General features: G+C 36.2%; 1 protein-coding gene across 7 annotated transcripts; it reads right to left on the reverse strand.

Annotated features, from left to right (window-relative positions):
• Positions 1-359: 359 nt before the first annotated feature.
• On the reverse strand, positions 360-21,919 carry LOC103716233 (CMP-sialic acid transporter 5-like). Of its 7 annotated transcripts, none has more exons than XM_017844989.5 (16): positions 21,467-21,919; positions 19,773-20,047; positions 15,015-15,131; positions 12,414-12,470; positions 11,239-11,316; positions 10,950-10,994; positions 8,844-8,903; positions 8,419-8,541; positions 7,925-8,002; positions 7,672-7,741; positions 4,230-4,337; positions 3,966-4,099; positions 3,810-3,886; positions 3,186-3,234; positions 3,033-3,096; positions 360-803 (listed from the first exon to the last, which is right to left on the reverse strand). In XM_017844989.5, the coding sequence occupies exons 2-15, from the start codon at positions 19,941-19,943 to the stop codon at positions 3,046-3,048; spliced, it is 1,218 nt and encodes a 405-aa protein (XP_017700478.1). In that variant the 5' UTR covers positions 19,944-20,047; positions 21,467-21,919; the 3' UTR covers positions 360-803; positions 3,033-3,045. The 7 variants fall into 7 exon arrangements, with proteins under 7 accessions (XP_017700478.1, XP_008802376.1, XP_088571528.2 ...); XM_008804154.6 differs by having other exon boundaries at positions 4,230-4,373; positions 21,467-21,804; XM_088715402.2 differs by lacking the exon at positions 21,467-21,919 and adding an exon at positions 20,596-20,934.
• Positions 21,920-22,239: the final 320 nt, after the last annotated feature.

Consider the following 22,239-nt stretch of genomic DNA (forward strand, 5'->3'; position numbering starts at 1 on the left):
TCGCCCCCACCTTGGCCCGAGCTTGGGCCAATCAAATGGACAGGGCCCAGGCGAGCCTTCACAAAAGGTCACTCGCTTGCCCTGCTAATCCTCTCATGTTCTGATATAGCTCTGAATTTATTATGCATAACAAGGTCAGTTGACATCATTCAAATACCAAGTCCGGAAAATCATCCCAACAAAATTATTCAATGACTGAGGCTCAAAGCAATAGATAATGCTCCTTTCCTGCTGGTTATTCAGTTCTTACGAAATGGGCCAATTTCTGATCATGAATGCGCCACAGTAAAATTCACCATGCAATTGTAAGAATATACAAAGCACTAGCCTCAACAAACCAAATTATAAGGGGCTTGGGATTTTGCTGCTCATTTAGAAGATCCTTTATAAACTCGTAACTCCAATTTTTACATGGCAAAAGCTGGATGATAACACTATAATCCATCCAAAACTCGATGGAAGGAAAACAAAGACATAAATGATATCAAAAGAAGTCCGCCAGTGACTAAAATAGTAAGGATACACTATGAGTGAAAAGCAACAAAGTGCCTTTCTGTGACTACCCCCTACAGCTCAACTATAATCCTTTTCCCTACTCCATCTCATGGCAGCTGGTCCTCCTCATTACTGAAAAGCTACAGCATGAAACAGCTTGAAATTTATGGTCAAAATATGTATGTGAGATATATATATATATATATATATATATATATCTCCTCTCTGTGGTCAAAAAATTTATTTGTAGTAGTTAGAACTGGCTCATCTTTATAATATATCCAGTAAACGAATCTTCTTCCATGTCCCTGTAGAAAAAAAAAATGTTCCAGTATTTTGTTTAAAAAAAGTTAGTAATAACAATATTAAGATGAAGAGAATATGAATTGAAATTACATATCCTATTATAATAGCATATTAGCAATTAAAACGATAACCGAATGATATGAGGACTTGGAACAAAAGATGGAAGTTTTTCTCCATTAGATGCTTCTAGCAAACAGCATATCCACCAAAATAAACATATTTTGCCTCTATTGTCTATGTAGCTGCTAAATTCCTACCTTGCTTCATAATGTTGTGACTAATTTAGGCACTGTTTAGCATGGTTGCCGATTTCCATTTTTCAAAAAAAAAAAAAAAAACACAGAAACAGAAGTAGAACAAGTGTTTGGTAAGCCAAATTCCATTTTCAGTTTTTCTTTGAAGCTGGCAACCAAAAAAAAAAACATGGTTTGGAACTTTTTTTGAAAAATGGCAACCACCTCCCACCACCCCCACCGGCCACCACTTGCCGCCATTAACCATCACCGCCAATTGCCACCACCAGCTGTCATTGCTGCCACTGATCCCTACCGGCGGCCATTGCTGGCTACCCACTGCCAGTCGGCCACCCCTGCCACCAGCCATCACAACCGCCCGAGGCCCATCGCCACCCACTGCCACCACCAGCCACAAGCACCATATTTGCCGCAAAACAAGTTTCAATTTTCTGGGTTTTGAGAAAAAAAGAGAAAGTGGTTTCGGGTTTAAAAAACGGAAAGTTAAAACTTGGCAAGCATGACCCTTAGGTCCAGACGCTCCAACTATTGGTACAGATTCCAAAAATTTGGTGGTGTAGAAAAACCAGAAGAAGTTTGCAAATAAAGAGGTGGTGTCAATAGTTAAATGACAGAAGATTGAAGGAAGCCAATTAGTCAGCTTATAGGTGGTATGAGTCAGTTCCACCGAAGCCACATGCATGCCTATTTTGAATATAAGCTCTTTTCCCGACACTGACTTCAACATTAACTCCTCTTCCGTAGGTTACTACTTCTGCATCATTCTAGACCTTCAATTTTTCATAGTTTGATGATAGGACTAGTGTCATTAGAGCTTGTCAGGGCCTAATTAGATCACCTTTCAGTTGGTTCAGGTGTTGTTTAGATATTAAAATTCTCAATAAAATCTTAGTGCTTTCTATACTTTCAATTACATTATGAATCCAATGATATATACTCTCTCCTTCCTTAGAGTCACTTTAGATACATGAAAAAAGATGTTTCAGGGTTTCTAAAGTCCTGCTGATACACATGCAAAATGACAAAATTTGCCTTGAACTATCAACTAATATATAGAATAGGATGGAAACTCGGGTTTAAGTCAGGTTTATCATGAATTCATAGGAGTGGCAATTTACACCGCCTCGTTGAGTAACCGACTCTAACAAGGTGGGTTTTAACCGACCCATTTAGAGTCGGGGATAGCGACATAAACTTAAAATAAAACCCGTGTCAGAGGTGGGTAATGGCATACCCACCTCAAAATCAATCTAGGGTGTTTACTAAAATACCCTTTTCCTAATTGTTTGCTTTTCTTGGTTTAAGGTATCTTTGATTTCCTAAAGAACATTTTTGCTATTCGTTGTTTATATTATCGTTGAAAATTAGGTTTGTTATAATCTTAGTTTGTTTAAAGTTATGTGACATGCTAAGTTTTAATTTTTTTTTTTTATTTGTTTGATTTGTATGCTGAAATAGAGAGAGAGAGAGAGAGAGAGAGAGAGAGAGAGATGATATTTGCAATTTTACCTATCCCGACCCGTCCCAACCCACCCTAACTCTAGGCAAGGTGGAGATTTAAGTATACCCAGGGGGCAAGTTCAGGGTGCACCAACCCACCTCGAGGTAGGTATGAGTCAAGGACAGGTATGTGGTTTCCATCGCAAGGTAGGTCTTGGAATTGGACAAACAAATGCCTTCTTTTTAGCTTAAGTCAACATCCAAAACATGATAGCATATGTCATGTTGGCTTTCAACAAATGAATGCCTTCTTTTTAGCTTAAGTCAGCATCCAATACATGACATATGATAGCATATGTCATGTTGGCAGACAAAAGAAAAGGTAGTTATGTCTGACATTCAAATTGCATGTCATTAGCACTGTTCTAAATCCAAAATGTCTAGTGAATGCATGAATATCTTTTTAAAATGATTACAGAAGCATAAGTTATCATATCCTCTTTCTAAAGTATGTCATAGGGTTCAGAAGAAGCATACCTTGAGAACAAAATTAGGTGGGAAGAAGCGGCTGTTTCTCATCAGGTCCAATATGGTGGCTAGCCTGAATTTAAGAAAAAATGCTTGAGGAAAACTTATTCAAAAATAAAAAGTAAAATTATAATTATTAATAATGGTGGAAAAATTCCTTACATCTTCAGTTGCACCAGCAGTCATATTTATGAAGGATGCTTCCTTGGATCTGAAAAATGGAGGCATCCATATTATGCCAGGTTAATGAGAAAGGAACACTGATATTGCAACAGAATAAATATGTACAATTTAATGAACTTTCAAGGATTGGAGATGACTCTCAAATTGTTTCAAACTTTTGAATCCAACTCAACCAACTGATAGAAAATCCACAGAACTTATATTATGTCAACATATCAGCATAGCTATTTTTTGCAAGGAAATCAGGGTTTGCATCTTAGGATGTGCAAATGAAATTCACACACCCAGTTTGTCAATTGGTCTATAGCAGTCTTTCCAAGTGTAATAAAATAATTATTGGATATATCAGGCCAACAGTTGGTAGATCAGCTGGCATGCACCCATCTCTCCGAGTGAGAGGTCCCGGGTTCAAACCTGAGTGGTGGTAAATAACCATCACATTCCCAAAGATATTTGGACGTATCAGGAATTAAGAAAATGTCTGTTGAAATGGTACTATATGCTACTTCAAAAGGCCGAAAAGACCGAATAAACTGCAACGTAACTAGCAAACAAAAGATAGCATCAGGCAGCCTATCAACTACAGCAGTAAGATTAAACAACCTGAGATCTTGGGCATCCATCATTTCCAGTGTTCCATTTGGCACCTCATTTTTGGCTTTTGCCAGTGGAGAAAAGAACTGTAGAATGGCACACTGTCAGGGATGTCCAGGAAATCAACAGTATTCCAGATAGACAACTTCAATATGCAGCTGTTACCTGGTGCATTGATATAAACACTATTGAGATTCCCAGCATAAAGTTTATAGTTAGAGTATGGCCAAACAACAGCGCAGATGCTATGCCAGTAAAAATTGTGGCAACTGTTGATGAATATTTCTTCAAAATTGTATCTGCGAGCAACATTTAACCAACAAATGAGGTAACAAAATATTTCCAGTCAATTGAAAAGAAAATTTTATTTTTAGTGACTACAAGGATTCAAGCAAGTCAAACTCATCAATCATAGTAACTGTAGTCCACCTGCATACTTGAAGAAGAATGAGGACAGGATGCCTTGTGCTGCATTATTGCATATGAGTAACATTGTAGCCTTTGAGTGGCCTTGAAGAATATCAAAGCTACTGGGTCCTGAGACGTTGAAGATTCCATGCCGAGCATTAAAAACTATAATAAGTATTTATAAAAACAGTCAGTCAATGCTGGACGCAGGTGCACCAACATGGAAAGCTGTCATGTGATAAAACACATACAGATAGATATAGGCTTATTTACTCACACTAAATGCTAAATTGGCTCACAGCATGAAAAACCATTTCAAATCAAATAGAAATCAGAGAATTCATTCGATACAGAAAACACCAATTCATCAGATAAAACTACCATAAATGTTTCTTATATGTTAACTAAAACTTACAGAAATAAATGAGCACCTTAAAAAAAACTCTCACTTTCTCCATCCATGTGATGACAGAGAACATGCACAGATACTGATGGAAGAATAAAAGGTGATAAGCAGAGGGTTATGAGGAAGGCATCAAAATACCATTCAGGTCAATAGCTTTGGAAGATTGACATTGACAACTAGAAAATCTAAGTATATGGGTGGACCATCTAATAAACTATATATTTGGATGTTTACATGCCAAATTTTTGGTCTGATGTAACAAGTTTGCACACCAGGTTGATGTCAAACCCACACAAACACTATCTTGCAATGGCACGAAATCACACGGGAGTGATCTGGATCTATGTGCACAAGCAGGAGATAAGTGGATATCTAAAGCCAATAAAAAATTATGCTAGGAGCAGCGGTATGCATGATCCCTTGAGCAGCTGCACTTATGCAGATGAGCAAGAGAAAGAGAAGGCATCCTTTGGCACCCAAATGGGTAGCATAAATAAGGGTTAACAAACAAAAGAGTGACACCTAATAAGACTTCTAATCTTGGTGAAAATTAAATGGCCCTTGGCATATAATAAAACCCCAATCTTGATCCAAAAGACCTCCTCGATGAATGATGCATATGAGATATTCCCTAAACAGGGTTTCATCCTATGCCATTCAAAAATAAATGGCATATTACGTAAATTTATCAAGAGGAATATGCTCTTCAAGATTTAAGGTTGCATGTGTATTAGGTTTCTTTGTATATTATGCATCAAACTCTTCAGGACCAGTATGCATGCCTTAAATGATTTAATTATAACAACTTTATTAGATAGAGATGTATTTTGAATGCTTCAAATCCAGACCTTGATTATGGTGGCACCAGAAATAGTACATACTAGATTGTAAAATGATTAGTTTGCTGATTTTTGGCCTAATTTTTGACAAGTTCATGGATCATTTTGTGATACGGTAAGAAGCTACCTGGCACAATAATAATGACATTGTGCAATGAGATGGTTTCTAAACTCACCAATTTCGGCATGATACTAAGTATTTTGAGCTTAGCTGTTAATAGGCCTATTTTTATTCACCAATAACTTCGAAATATGCTAGAATCTTCTGGCTTTTTCAGAATTGATATTTTTAAAAAATTCAAGACATTCAGCGAGTTCGTGAGAAACCAACTACTATGGCACTCACAATTACGAGAACAGATTAGAATAATAAAACAATATGATTTATTCATTCCGCCATGCCACCAAGACATTGTGGCTAATGCTCAAACAATTGAAATTGGGTAATAATGGTCCAAATATGCTTCTATAACATCATAATTAAACAAGGTGGTCTAAGAAGTTAGAAGGTAATAAATACAGTGATGATTCAGATTTGGAGATTGGGACTTCAACAAGGCCATCCCAATTCTGAAAGCATGTTGTTGATGGCAGGCTGTTGTTTAGCAACAGTCATACTTTTAGCACTTAGGATGAACTTATGCCCTAATATTCTGACAGTGAAGGACAAATTTGGTCTCAAAAGTTTTTTTTTTATCAGGATCACTAAGAAACTACTATGAAAATAATGAATCATTTTAAGAAAAAAAAGGTAAAATTGTTAATAAATCAAAGTATCTACATGGTGCCTTAATAGAAATATATATATCAACAAATAATGGTTCAGCATGGCCCCACAAGGACTACCTGTGGCTATCATTAGACCATGACAACTTGTTAAAGGACATAATATAATGGAGAAAGAACATGAAATATTTCATTAGTCATAACCGAAGAGACAAAGCTAGGAAAAATAAGCAATGGAGAGGATACTTCTTCCATAACACATGCTTTATTTATATAGTGCAAAACTTCTGCTACTGTTGTGAGAGAAACCACATCCTAAGAAGTCAAGGCCCCATGCCCTTTTCCTGATGAAAATAGTAAGTTCATCAAAAGCTTTTTTTTGGTCGAACCATCCGACAAGTGATCTAGAATTATGAAGATCCTGTCCTAGAAAATCTTTTGCTTTTTCCTAAATGAACTTAAACACCAATCCAGTAGTTAGCATCTAACATCCAAAGAAAATTACAAGAAGATCAAGAATGCAGGTACATAATTCAAAATTGCCTTAATTAATGGTCAAATCAGAGAAGACTAGACAAGTAGATGGTTACATTCATTTTTGGCAGGTGCAGATTTATTCTACTGAATAACCAAAATCAAGATTTTCTTACCCTTCTTCATGTTTGATAATTATCTCTGCAGCAAATGTAAATTTATGAGGATTGTCGTTAGCTTCTCCACCATATAAATGCCTTTAAGTTTTCTGGTGTTTGGCATATATGGTCAGGTATCAAGTTAGCCTTGCCAAAAAAAAACAAAAAGGCAAAAAAGACTCCTCAAGTACCTCCAGCTGAATCTCAGGAAAAATATAAATAGAACACAGATGGGCATTCAGCCAACAGGCATCAGAACCACCAAAAGATACCAATCCCAATAGACCACAGTTGTAGGATTGAATTCGGAAAAAAGATGCAAAACCTTAACCACTGTTATGTTTGCATGTGGCATTCAGTGCTCAAGGCTAGACTTGAACGAAAGCATTGGTGTCGGGTTCAATTTAATAGCAGCATTTAAGGAATAGAAGTGATAGAATACAGCGACGGTGGTCCCACTCAATCTTCTGACTATAAGTGAACATCTTCATATGACGATCAAGCTATGAAAGATGATCTTCACATGTTTGATTGCCTATTCTCTAGCCGTAAGTCACTGCTGGTTTAAACATGTTATCAAGTATAAATCTGTTTCCTAAGTGATGAATCAGTTAACAGAATTAACCGATGTACAGGCAGAAAGCATAGAAGTCCCTGTTCATGGTATTCCAGATTGAAATTCTATGCATGTACACATGAAAATAAGAACAAAAAAATTCCTGTTCTCGAAAGCTGCAATCAAAATATGACAAGTAATATTATAACAGATTTCTGAAGGCCTATATATATTTAGTTTAACTGAACTTCTTCTTTATCCTAAAATGGCATTTTGAGTCTTGAGAATTGCTGGCATTCTGTACCTTTAAAAATGGCAGTTCCAACGATGGCAAGAAAGTTAAATATAGCACCATAGCCATACAAAAACAAGTTCTGCAAAAAGAAACAAAAATACACAAATTAAGGGTACCAGAAGAAAATAAAGGGGGCAGAAAAATGGAAGCATCTCATTATCATGCAAAAAGTGAGGGGTTTTGCAAGCACAAGATCACAAAGATGAAAGTGACTCTTTTTCTAAAATACCAATTAGCTAGCTAATCCAGCTATTAGAGATACCTGAAGATATATACTTGTCTCAAATTGGCTTTTCAAAGCATATTCATTGTAAACTGAGGCTAGTGAAGGAACAGTCACCTGAAATTTTTTTCATCTCCATGTTAGAATCTATGACACATGAAACTAGAGTTAAGAGAAAAGTGTAAAAATAGGCATCTATTTTACATCAATTTAACAACTAATCAATTCAAGTACAATAGTTACTTAGTTCTGTTAAGACTTACAACAATTATTTTTTCCATGGATGATATAGCCTAACACTATTTACACAAAGGCAATAAGAGGTTCAAACTCAATTTTCATCTTGGAGTTGCTTGGTAGTTTGTCACAATCTGTTTGAATACACTTACATAATCAAGATTCAGTTCACCTCTTAACAAAATAACATTACAAAATTTTTAGTTAAAATTTTTAAACAAATTCATATGAATACTCATGAAATGTGGCAAGATATGAAGATTTAAAGATCTCATGTCATATTCAATAAGACTTACAAAAATTAATGTATAAATGTACGCAACCATTGCTACAGGAAGATCAAGTGCGGTAGTTCCCTGAGGCAATGACCGGAGCTGATTAACACTAATTCCGATAAGCAACAATGCAAGAGCCTCCCACTGCAAATAACCAAATAAAAAAAAACATATTTAAGTATTAATGACTAAAGAATAGATAATTTAGTACAAATATCAAATCATCACATTAATAAGAAAAAACAAGCCAATTACTCTCCTCAACTTCTTAAAATATTCAATGCAAATAAAAGTTAGTTGTTAACTACATATAAATCATCGAGATGCCACCTAAAAATAAAATTTATAGAGATATCACCCAAAAATGATAGGTTATTTTTTTCCCCTCCAAGTATTTCATCACTGAAATAGTTTGCTAGAAATATAATGGCAAAACTCAAACTTGCCTGGATAATGGAAAAGCGCCTTTTCATTATGATCTTTAAAAGAACAGCAATTACCAAAACCTACAACCGTTAGCAGAATCATCAAATAAGATTAAATCAGAGGTATGATTTAAACAAACAAAATAAGTGAAGATTAAGGAAACATGTCTGAACAAATTGTAGAAAATAATGGAGTAACAAGGATCTCAAGGTACAGCAGGTTATATAAATAGGCAGTTTTATTTAGAGTTTACTGACAGAAATTCTAATATAATATATCTTTGTAACCAGGTAAATTATTATCTACCACAGCTAGAAAGCATTGAAATCACCTGGTAAAAACCAAAACTAGGGTAGATAACATTGTTAAAAGAATAACATTATAGAGGGAGTTTGATTGTTAAACATTGTTCTCCTCAGTGATAATGTGACTAACAAAAAGAAGCCAGATTCCAAGAAAAACATATGAACAACACAGATGTAATGTCTCACCAAGACATAGGGCCTGTTTGGATACTGGATCATGATATTTGGCAATAAGTTCCCCAACTCCTCAGAAGTCTCCAGTGAAGGTGGTCTAACATGAGGGTTTTGGGGGATTGTTGTTGACCAAGATGTTATGATTCCATTGATCGCAGATAACATGTATGGTTGCAAATGTGATTTAGCCCTAGAATTTAGGTATAGTGAAATCTTTAGCCCCTTCCAGTCCCTAAAGCTCTTCACAACAAGCTTGCTTCCTTCTGTTTCCTTGATATGAGCAAATTTTATCTCTGAATTAGATCATCTGGCATCCAAATAGACCCATAGTCAACAGGAAATGCCTACTATAGTCCTTTGTTATATGGGAAGTTTATGGTTAGTTGGTAAGAGGATTCCATGTATCAATGTAAAATATATGTTGAGCCAAATCATGTCTTCAACTGCAATTTTTTAAAATAAATAAAACCATCATATTCTCAAAAAAGAAAGTTAACTAGTCATTGTTATTTATTTTAAGGATCTTTAGGATGCTTTATTATGGTGTATGCCACTAGGAAATGATATACTTTTGATTGATGAGAAGAAGACAATATTAGGTGCTAAATTGGATTCATGAAGGAAAATCATACATGAGAGTATGCAGAATGCAATTTCAAAGAGATAGAATTGAAGATTATTACCAAGAAAAGAGATAGAAATGAAGATGAGGACATGGTCAAGATTGATTGACAAGAGAAAGTACAAAGTCATGGATTGTGTTAACTAAGGCATGTTATAGAAAATATTGAGATATATTATTACACTCAGTTAACACTGCATTCTCAAAGGCTAAAGATGGAGAGGAAGGAAAAGAAAACAGGGATCATGGTAAGGCAGTTGAAAGAAGAAGAGGATGATGCCAGATTTTCAGTTTAGACTCAGAGAACCAGACTGGGGATGAGCTTGTAAGCTCAGGCTCAGCTTTAGCTTGGCTAGGTTCAAGAAAACCCTAGCCCAAGCATTGGTTGACCCATTGAAACCCCCAAAGCTTTATGTTGATAAAACTTGGATACCAGCCCTTGAGATTCTCATAAAATCTTTTTGGTTTTTGATAAGAAAAAAAATCTTTTTAAATAGAAAACCTAACCACAGATCAAGCATACCATCATAGACTACATAATCAAAAGAAAAAGTTACAATGCACTTTTACATCTTATCATACAGCAATCTAGAAATGATATTAGCATGAAACCAAATGACCTAAACGTCCTACAACTTAAAGTAAGCAAATCTTACATAAGCAACAGGAATCAAAAGACAAATCAGATTAAATAAAATCCAAATTCAAGAGGATTAGTAGTTATCTTTTTGTGGGTGTGTGAGAATGACTGTATTCCTGGATAAAACCAAAAAGCTATATCATTTATGCAAGAATCAGGTCGGAATGAATATGTTGTTCTGGAAAGTTTTTTACAACTGATGCCAAAACTGTAATCCATAGAAAATCCACAAAAGTTTATCCTAGAACACCTTGAATACCCAAGCTCTCAGACGTCCAATTACCCAAAAAAAGGATAGTTACAAAAACTAGAAGCTACTATAAGTTGTTTATGATGCTTCAATAAATTTATTGCCTGATGCTGGTAATTTCATAAAGAATCGTACCTTCAGGTTGCTCAACATTTTCACAGTTGCGGGGTTAAAGTATAACTGTATGAAAGACATGACCAATAATTAAATAGAGATAATGCAAGAAAATAAACAAATAAAACGAGTTTCAGACCTTCAGCATGGTTTTATAGGTTAAATTACGAAAATTAGCAAAGTTATCACATTAGATCGGCTACACCATCACATGACCAAATCAACAGCTTCACCTTTCTTATACCTCAAAGATAGAAGTAAATAAGAAAACGTAGGTCATAATACCTGAGCTATAAAAAAGGCTGAATACCTGCATTATAAATTTCAAGTAGTTGTTGATGGCATAAAGAAGGGCAGGAATAGCAAGAAGAACATTATTGCGAGCTGCCTGCAAGCAGAATAACACATTTTGACAATTAGATGCTATCGCTTATTTGCCTCATATGAAGGGCCGATATTTGAAAGTCATTTCAAGGTTTTGGCAGAATGTCTGCATGACATAAGGTGAAGGACAAAAGAAGAAAATAAATGCAGAATAACTAAATAAAATTGGAAAGAGTTGTAGTCATAGCACATGCATAGTTTTAAATTAGTTAGAATTCAAATTTAAATATAAACCAAAATATATTTAAACAATCAAAAACTTCGTTAGTATTTTAACATGGAGTAGCATATACTTCTTCATGTCAATCCAACAAAACCCTAATTAAATCCACCAGTTATTATTGGTTCTCATTCATCTAATAGCTAGATTGAAATCTAATCAGTGCTCAAATTAAGTTATACAAGCATAATGTTAGCAATGAATGAGAATTTCAAAAAGAAAAGTGAACATGAACCTGTCTTTTATGCTACTCCAATCATGTCAAAGCAATACAATAGAAACAGAAAATAGGAAAATGGAAAGGGAACCCAGTCCTCTCCATCATGCTAGAATTGCATCTTGAATTCCAGCAAGTTTGCTCAGAAAAATTGTGAAAGTGGTTCAAATCTAAAAGCTTGTTTCACATCAAAAATCAAGAATCATCAATGGAAGTTCCATTTTCTAACCTTACTTCTAAATTTTCATTCTCAACATATATAGCACCACCTCTCCAAGGAGAAGTTGTCCATACCAGTTTTCATGCTCCACAAATGGTACAAAGGGCTATCACTCAAAAATTTATATGCTGAGTATGTAAATGTTCTAAAGAAATTGTAAAAAACTGAAGCAGCTATATAATAGGTAGACTACAAGAAGTTGTTAATAAAATTACACAAAATTTTATTTTATAACTATGAATTGGATTTCAACTTCAATAGAATTGTTCAGAGAGATTGGAAAGAAAAAGTTAGCAAGTTCAACCTTATTGCAGATACAAAAAGGGGAGCAAACAGGATGGGTCCAAATTAACCAAGACTCAGCCAAGATTAATTATGAAAGAGATGATGTAAAAATTGTTTAACCACAAAAGTTATTGATATTTCTATACGAGAAGAATTTACCTGCACGATATTTGAAATTGACAGAAGGGACTTCTCTCCCACTTTTTGTTGCCTAGCCTGTTGAACAAAAACTAAGCAATATTAGATAACCATTCTTACACATTTGAAATTAAAAAAAAAAAGAAAGGAAGAAAGAAAAGAGAAAGAAAGGCTCATTCTCAATCATACTGATGCAAATCTTCTGAACCATGGTGACTACAGAATGAATACTAGCTAGCGATAACACTACCTACATATGCCCTAACTACGACAATCCACGGATATCCAGGCTTTAGGTAGCCCACAAAATTGAGATGTTGATGCTTAAAAATCATTGAGTTATGGAGGTGATAAAGTGATACAATTCAAATGAAACCTAGAAGTAATACAAGCCACATGATATGCAATATCAGCTAAACATGTAAAACACATAAAATGCCTACTGATTAACAAAATAAGAATTTTCAAATTATCAAAGAAGATTCTAATCAGCAGGAAAAAAATGAATCTCAAAAAATATAATCTTAATAAACAAAATTAATCTTCGATGGAGATACAGTGAAGAAATAATGCAGTACAGGTTTCTTTATACAGTTCTCAAATCAAATTAACTCCAGATCAAGGTAACATGGAGCAAAATATAGCTTTACTGTTGTAGTTTCAGATGACAGTAGAGGGAGCTGCATGATATTTGTTTTTTCTTTCTGGTGAGCTGTTTTCCAATCTATTTCTGTTTCTAATAATGCAAATATTTAAAAGAGCATATCTTCTGCCATGCAGCTGAGTGCAGTTAACAATAAAGTCAACACAGTCTTCAAGAAAACATTTCTGCACTGGAGTTGATCTGCATTTTTTTTTTGTAAACATTGTGCCAGGTTATCTTTGATTTGATTGAAGAAACTTAAATCTGTATCTTTTCCTAGCAAAAATCTATCTAAAATTATTTGGAAGAAACAGACAGATGGAAAATAACCGATAGCAGAACTTAGCCAAAAAATTTCCATTTAATAGAGCATGAAACAGTTTTTATCCCAAGTACAGTGCAAGGCAATACTCAGATAATAAGAAGCATGAAGAACTGAAAATCCCAACAGCTGAAAATAACGAAGAAAGTGAAACAACAGAACAAAACAAGACAAACAGAATAGTTATTATACAAGATGTATGTTGTGGATTTCAATTACTAGATTAGACATTAACTAATCCAAGTCGTGCTTTAAAACTCGGATCAGCTTGAAGTATATTTTCACCAAAAACAGCTATCATTCAGGTCTGTTTGGAATTAAAACCAAAGGCCAAGTTGTTTGTTGTCCCAGTAATCTAATACCAAACTTCAAGTTGTTTGTTGTCCCAGTAGTTTAATACCAAACTTCAGAAGCACCCTCAAATTACAGTGCATGTGTGCTATTATTCTGGAGAATATGTGCTAACTTACACACAATCTGATAACCATCTATTCAGTAACATATAGTCATTATTAGAAGTTAACAAAACCAAAGTCAAAACTGCAAAGAACATAGGAAAAGAATCCAGTCAACAGATTAAGTTGATTCTACAAGCACAACATTCAACCACTATGAAACACTGATACTGAAGGACAGAAAGTCCACCAAAGCATGCAAATCCACAGCTCAAAGGATTATCCATATGGAGAAAAGGCTGATCAAAGGTTGTAATCAAAAAGATATGTTTAAACCAAAACATAAAAGGCAAGGAGCAGGCTATTCTAAGGAAGAACATAAGTTACAGGCAAAATGAAGGATAGCTTGACTAATTTATTCATGTTGTAAGAATGATTTAAATAATTTAAATGTCCTTCCACATGCCCCACACTTATAAAAGAATCTGTAACAGTTTAAAATATTTTCTGGTTTGGCACCTTAAGTGCATATTGCTTTGGTTATGTATCCTAGTGTATGTATGTATGCGCATATGCGCATGCATGCAAGCACTTGGTCTACTGCACTATGCTAAGATCAATTTAGACTGCTAGATAAGAAATGATATGCAAATCTGAACTTTGCAGCTGATGACACAGTTAATCATTAGAAAGGTTCTCATGAGGTTGTATGAAGACAGAGTGCAGCCACCACAGTACAATCAACTAGGCAGAGATATTTAGTATATCAACCACATCGTGGAATTCGAAATAATAGGTGAATTGAAAGAGGCGAACATTGCATATTAGTACTTTAAGGCACCAGAGCATCAAACAAAAATAATTTGTTCTATTTAAATATATGCAAAATATCTAGGTACCATATTCTCGAAATCAAGGATTACAAAGCTATGGTGAACTATCAAGATTTTGAAGTTAACAGACATCTAGCATCTCAACATAAGTTCATGATATATATATATATATATATATATATATATATATATATATATATATATATAGCATACAGCTAAAGCTCTAATGGAGTCCAAATCAAATGAATTATCAATATCTATTCACATGCTACCCACTTCATTCAGTTTTAGTTCACACTGCAATACGTATTGATTTTTATATCAACATGAGATGCATCAATTCAACGGTTAGCTAAGGGAATGTTTAAATATAATATCAAGAAAAAAGACTAAGTGCAAAAGTTAGCATACAAGCATATATAAACAAACCTGGAACATAAGCATGATGATGGCAAAGAGAACCTTTGTGACCTCAGTTAGAAAGTTAACACTGATAGGACTAAACTTAAAGCTTCCATCCACTTTGGACATGTAAACCAAAATAGGCTGCAACAAAATAGAAAGCTCAGCAAACATTGTCAAGTTGCAGGTACACATTTCTTTTAACAAAAGTGTCCTTTTCTCAAGAAAAGATAAATGTTTTAGAAGGTACTGGCTGTTTTTCAATAAGCATACATAGACCTAGTACAGAAAGTAATAGTCAAATGAGAATATGACACACAGACTTGGTAATAAATCATGCTTTGACTATTCTGTATATCAAAAAGTATATTTAAAAAAAAAAAAAGGTACCTACAATCATAGAAGATAAATTACTAACTTGATATAATCATCCAACTCCATATAAAGTGGAGGATTTGCAATGCTTGTTACTTTAGATGAAATGATAGTGCATAACTCATCCAAAAAGTCATTTGCATATTTTCTAATTGGCATTTGGCCACTTCTCTCATGAAATATGACAGCCCATCCAATTCATTATGCAAAAGGCCCACTGGCTGTTATCAATCTAGGAAGCATTTACAGAACACTTGTCTTTATTATCTTTTCATCCATTAAACAAAAAGAAATAATAAACAGTATTGAGAACATGCATCAGAATGTTCATCCAGAACTTTTATCATCAAATATGAGCACAACTACAGAGCATAGCTCTACATTAAGAAGGATCTATGGAAAAATCTAGGCATGATTCATATGCTTTGGAACAATCTGCATCTAGATTTTGCCAGGAGATATATATAAAGAAAAGTGGGGGCAGAGAGAGAGAGAGAGAGAGGATCAAGGACTAAGAATACAGGCTTCGATCTACAAGGTTGGGCTTTACAAAGAATAGATTTTCTTAAGAAGCATAAGAAGGCAGGGAAAATAAGGGACATTATAAGGGAGAGAGAAATAGAGGAGCCGATTAAAAGGGGGAAATCAAAATCAAAAGGCACAGGCTTTGGAAGAGAAGTGTACTTAAAGATGATTAAAATGCTAGAAGAGATGTTCATTTACGGCATTATAAGGTTTGATCTTAGATTGTCTCAGAATTTATGAGAACAGAGCGAAGAAAGAATATAGTTAAGGTCAGCCTCCAAGTTTACGGTTCTAAATATTCTAGGTTTCAAAGATAGGCTGATATGGTTTGAGGGTGAATCTTTTAGAAGACAAGGATTATTGGATAAAAATCTAACAAGAATTAAGAAAGAAATAAAGAAAGAAAATGTAGCAGCACTAACTATATATTTAGGTTTAGGGATTATAAAGAACTGAGTCCATATCAATACTAATGTCAGAAGTATTCACCCTAGGTTGATTTGTGCAGGCTAAAAATACTAATTTTGGACCAGATTTAGGTTCAGAAATGCAGATCACAGGGCAGTTTGCTTAGCAAATAGCATATAAGGGAAATATAAGAAGATGAACAGAGAAGAAGAAAAATGTGACAAGAGGATTAGAGATGGAGACAGAAGCCAACTTTTTTACTCCTGCACTCAAGGACTTAAATCTTCTCCGGATAAAAAAATGAATGGGAAACCACAAGTATCATTCAAGTTCATCAAACCTCTAGAGAAAAAATAGAAAGAAAAGAAGTCATAATTCAGTATCTTGTGGATCTCCTCAATAAATGATTGGAAAATCCCCTTTATATTTCCAGGATGCAAATATATTTTCCTAACAAATGGTAAGCAGCCTAGCAGGATTCTAGGACATCATAAGCTTGAGAAAAATCTCAGTATGCCCCATTATATTATGCAGTATGCACTCCAGCCAGCAGCAAAAGTGGCCCTCAAGCATATTACTATAAGTTTCATTCTAGCTTTAGCTACGGTCCAAGACAAAATTTGGCCATGGAATCAACAAAGTTCCTTATTAATCTTACATTCAAGATCATGATCAAGTTTTGGTGTTGAAGCTTCCTGAGTAAGTTATTTCAATTCAAAGCACATCTCCTTGCCATCAAACATCTCATTCATTGCCCACAAATCAACTGCTTGACGATTACTAATAATCAAGATTATGAGCACACATTGTGATAAGATATTGGGAGGTCAGTGCTTAATTTGAGCTTGAACATATTGTTGTTGGCAAAATAAGTTGCCTGCAGAAGAGGTGCTTCAGCTCATGTGTGCAGGCCAAAAGCTCTCATGTTAAATGGCTTGAAGTCCCACTAACAAAGCAGGAGGGTAATGTAATTGTCATTAGACCACATGAAAGTCAAACCCCCCACAAGTTCGCACAAGTGAAACATCATAAGCAACCTTTCTTGAATATGTCAAATCCTAATGAGATCATGTGTGAGAGCTAGCTTTGGCATTCTAGTTCACACCTCACTCTAGCCCACAAGTGTGTGGCAAACATGAAATCATATGCACAAGACAAAAGGCTTGACTACCTGCCCTGCTGCCAATTTGAAGGAGTGCAATATACACATATCAACATCGGTGTACCATGGAGTAGCCCCAAGCTGACATTCGATCAACATGACTATATTAAGATCAATTCATGTTCAGCTTAATATAAACCAAATTCCAAGCCACATCCGGATGAAACCCATGCCAACCCATGGCATGCAACATGTTGCATTATATTCCACATAATACCATGTTGTGTCCTGATGTGAGCTAAGACTAATTAAGCATTCAAGTGGCTGCACATTATTGTGTATCATGAAAAGGCACCTTCATAATGTACGTACTGCAAAGAGAGCCAACAACATGCCTTTTCACCCTTTGGCTCAAGATGTAACGCAAGGTTCACAATACCAATTTTGGCACCTGTGTCGGTACCATATTGCTACCTGGTACAATGTTGATATTGGTCCATTCGGCATACGGACACTCGGCAGGGCCGGCCCGAGCCCTAGGCGATCGAGGCGGTCGCCTAAGGCCTCGGGCCAATGGAAGGCCCCTGGGAGGCTGACCAAAAGGAAGCAAAGGCCCTATATAAAATGGGAACAGGAGCTGGCTACAAGTCTTCCCCCTTGATGGAAGGGAGGTGGAGAGTTTCCTGGCCTGCAGAGGGTCAATTTGGGAAGTTGGGGACAGTAGTTTTGTTTTGGGTGGAGAGAAAGAGAGAGGAGGGATTTGGTTGGCTTCATACACGTCTGAAGCCACTCTTATCTTTCATCCCTTCTCTTTTTTGGTTTTGGTCTTGATTTTCCTTCCCTCACATTACTCCTGATCCAGCTGGGCCATCAGGAAGAAAGATAGGGGGATTGGAGATGGACTTCTTGGAGGGTAGAGAAAGAAAAGGAGGGAGGGGGGGTTGAATGGCTGCTGTGCCGTGATGTTGCAGTGGCTGCTTGGGTACTCACTTGAAGGGGAGATGGTGGGATGGGACTTTTATTAATTAGATGGAGTGAATTTCCCATAATGCCCCTACTTTCTCTTATAGAGAGGTTCCTTTCTGGACAAATTCTTTCCTTTACCTTGCCCATGAAGTGCCATGGGATAACCTTTTCCTACTCTGCTCTTGCTTGACATGGTAAACAGTACTGTCAAGCATTATCCCAGTTATTTAATCAGTTTTATAGGCCCTTCCTTAAGCATAATTACTTTTCCGTGCTTCCATTCAAAAATTATATTAAACTGAAAAGACTTTTTATCTATCTTTGTCGCATACATGCATTTTTTGTTGAAATAATGTACTTAATGGCTATCTATTTTCATATCTTTTTTCTAAATATTTTATACTTATTAAAAATTTTATTATTAAAAAAAAAGGCCTCATTCACTGAATCCGCCTTAGGCCTCCAAATATATTGGGCCGCCCCTGACACTCGGTACGCCCCCCTTACCGAGTGTCGGTTTGGTACCGATACAATAAAGTATGCCCGATATGGATTGGTATGCACCAGTATGGTGAATATTGATACAGAGAAAGCATATGCAGATCATATAAATGCCTATGTGCAGTCACTTCTGTTTTGTTGTGCAAATTTGAAGATGGACATCATTCAAACTTGAAATTAATACCAAGTAAGGATGATTAAAAAGACATAGATGCAAACTAACAGGAAGAAATAACTACATTCGCTATAACCAGATAATGTTGATGGATATGGATTGTCAAGGTGTCTTGTACATTGGCTGCTCAAGGTGCCTAGTATACCTTTTCTGTGCACCTATGCCAACTTGTAACAAACAGGTCCATTGGTTCAGAAAAAGATTACATTTATCATATGTACATGTAGATGTCTATATTCATAACCTAAAAGCATAAACATTTTTCTACTTGAATCTGTATGAGATGAACTTATGTGTATTAGGTCTATATGTAGATGTCATATCTATAACCAAGATCTTGAAACATTACATGTATCAAGATCCAAGCAAATTCAAAACCACATATTTGTATCAATATCCGTATTTAAACACGGAACATCAAATTTATCCTTAAGTATGCAGTTGAAATAAAGAATGAATAGAAATACCGATTTGAATTGGATAATCCAAATTACTACACAACTCTGTCATCCTCTTGTGAATAGAGCATGGTGACAGAATAATTTAAGAGTTTTTAGCAGTTTGTCATTGAAGGGGTCAACTTTGGAACTCATAGCATTGCATTGGCAACTCTGGCTCTTCATTAACAAGCTTGATTCACCTTTGAAAATCCTATGCAAATATTTCTAATTTTAAGACATCATGCAAAACATCAATAGATAACATTTAGAACTAACAAATTAAAATGAATTACCTGGAGGCCAACCAAGATGCAATCACCAACAACCAGAAGAACATTGAGGGCACGATATTTCGATGATATCTTGCTCTTACGGGTATCATATGCCCTTGATACTGTTTTGCTTGTGGGGGATGACAATTTGGAATGACAAACACTGCATTCTATCATCCCGTTTTTCAGCATTTCAAACCTTAATCCTTTGTTAAATTTGTTCGATGTAACAACAATACTAAAATGTCGGCAATTCAAAGTTGCAAGAATAACTCCAAACGGAGCCCTTATCAGACCTGACAATGTTTAATAAAAGAACTAATTAGAATCTCGCCAAAGTGAAAGAACATTTAAGATCGTCATCATCATCTGCTCCTTTTTCCCATCAATTATAGGGTTGTCTATGAAGCACAACCCTAGGTCAAAAAGGCCCTATAGAAGAACTAGAAAAATTTTCCAACCAACATCAACCCACTAGAATGTGGTGGCAAATTCTTAGTGAAAACAAATATAGCAAGAGAAGAGATTGTCATAAAACCTTTACCCTCTATTTGGTACGAAGGATGGATAGGAAAGGAAAGACGGATGAGGGAGAGGATGGATGGGTTTTCCATCCATTTTTTAAAACCATCCATCCTCCCGTAAGTTTCGTAAAAACATGGAAAGATGGAGAAAAATGATTCCCTTCTCTATTTGATATCGCAAGAATGAAATGGAGGATGGATGATATTTGTATGATATTTTTACTAAACTATCCTTTAATGAAAAAAAAGGTGGGGTGTGGGGTCTCTCATCTTTTGTCAAAAAAATAATGAGGAGTAATTTTGTCAATACAGAAACCCACCTCTCACATGTTCCATCCATCCTTTCTTGCATTCTCCTAATTTGGGAGAATGCAAATTAGTGGGCCAGCATCGATGGGCAATCCCTCCTTTTCAAACATTCTTCCCAAGATTTTCCAAACCAATCGGTGGATGGGGGAGATCTGTCCTTCCAGCCCCATCCATCCTCCCTCTCATGACCCCAACCAAACACAAGGTTAAGGAAGTTGGCAGGTGGAATCTTCCGTCCTATTAGTCACAATTTAAGTTCATGCATGACATGCAAGCGAGGAAAAACCATCTAGAACTCTCGTGTACTTGGAAAGAGTCCAGAGAAAGGAGAAAAAAAACTTTTTTGAAGCAAGTTCTGCTCTTCTCTGACGAAGGACAAATGAACCAACGAGCCAAATTGAACCCAGTCCCACAAAAAAGAACAATTTAAAATATGAAAGAAAGTTAAAACTAAAGAATGAATCAACCAACAACCACAAAACCCAAAGAATAAAACAAATAACTCGAACCGCTTGCAAAGATCAACCAAGCAGCAAATATCAGAGGACATGCTAAACAACACAACAGCGACCTAACAAAAAGCTAGAATTTTTCTCTTTTTACTCGAAATAAAGTTAATTAATATTTAAATTAATAATTAATATTTAAATTAAGCTTTTCTGGACCTATAAAAAGAAACAACATTATAAAATCTAAGGACAACAAAAGGCAAAAGCCAAAACTTTTCAACCGTATAAAAATAACCGAACAAAGCTCGAAATAACCGAAGTTAAAGAAATCAAATGACTTATCAAGATCAAAGACCATCTACCCCGACAGGATCCAAGCACACAGAGCCGTAAACGAGAGGAGATCTAGTTCAACCGGAATTCCAAAACCTACCTGGATCCTCCTCTAGAATTCAAGCCCGGATCGCCGGAATCCGAATCCCACGCGATCAGAACCAGGAAATTCGGGCGGGGCGAGGTGCCGCCGTCTCGGATCTGGCTGGAGACCTTCGCCCCCGGCGCAAGGCTCTTGGAGAGGAATGGGGAGGTGAAGAGAGACACAGATAGAGAGATCCGGAGGGAATATCCGAAGCTATGAGGAGGTGAAGAGAGAAGAGAGAGGTTATTTATAGGCGGGATTTGCCGCTGCGTCTCTATTGCATGAACCCTGCAGCACAGCACGGCCTTCCAATCCTCCCCTTCCCCCTTTCGCGTGGACGACGACAAAAGCATGATACCGATAATGCCCCTGTATCTATTTCTTTCTTCTAAGATATTTGTGTTATTTTCTGATTTAAACAGGGTATGTTGGTAATTAGAGATGAGAGCGTGTTCTCTTAGGAGAAGCAGTGTGATTAAAGGTTGGGGGTTTTTTTTTTTGGTAAAAAATAGGAGGGGAGGGGGAGGGACCAGCCCACCCGCGTAGCAGCCCCATTACTGAGCCCCCTTCCACTAGGGAATGTTCGATACAGGTCGCAGGTTTCGCGTGCCTTCCCCGACCCGTGGGCTCACCCCACTGGGTTCACCGCCTCACGTGTGGGTACGTCACCCCAGTGCCACCTTGGTACAAGTGGAAGGAAAGCATAACCGCCAACAAGCCAGCCGAGCGTGGGGCATCCGGTCCCCTAATTTAATCGACGCCCGTGCGTTTCGAACCCGGGCAACTTG

Source organism: Phoenix dactylifera, chromosome 2, assembly GCF_051530095.1.
Source record: "Phoenix dactylifera cultivar Ajwa chromosome 2, Ajwa_hap1_PhDact_Kaust_v1.1, whole genome shotgun sequence".
In the NCBI taxonomy this organism is placed as follows: domain Eukaryota; kingdom Viridiplantae; phylum Streptophyta; class Magnoliopsida; order Arecales; family Arecaceae; genus Phoenix; species Phoenix dactylifera.

Coding starts and splice junctions, on each gene's coding strand:
- LOC103716233 (XM_088715401.2), bottom strand. Junction 7,742..7,924: donor AGACAAGTATATATCTTCAG/GTATCTCTAATA, acceptor TTCTTTTTGCAG/AACTTGTTTTTGTATGGCTA. Junction 3,235..3,809: donor ATGGATGCCCAAGATCTCAG/GTTGTTTAATCT, acceptor TCCATTTTTCAG/ATCCAAGGAAGCATCCTTCA.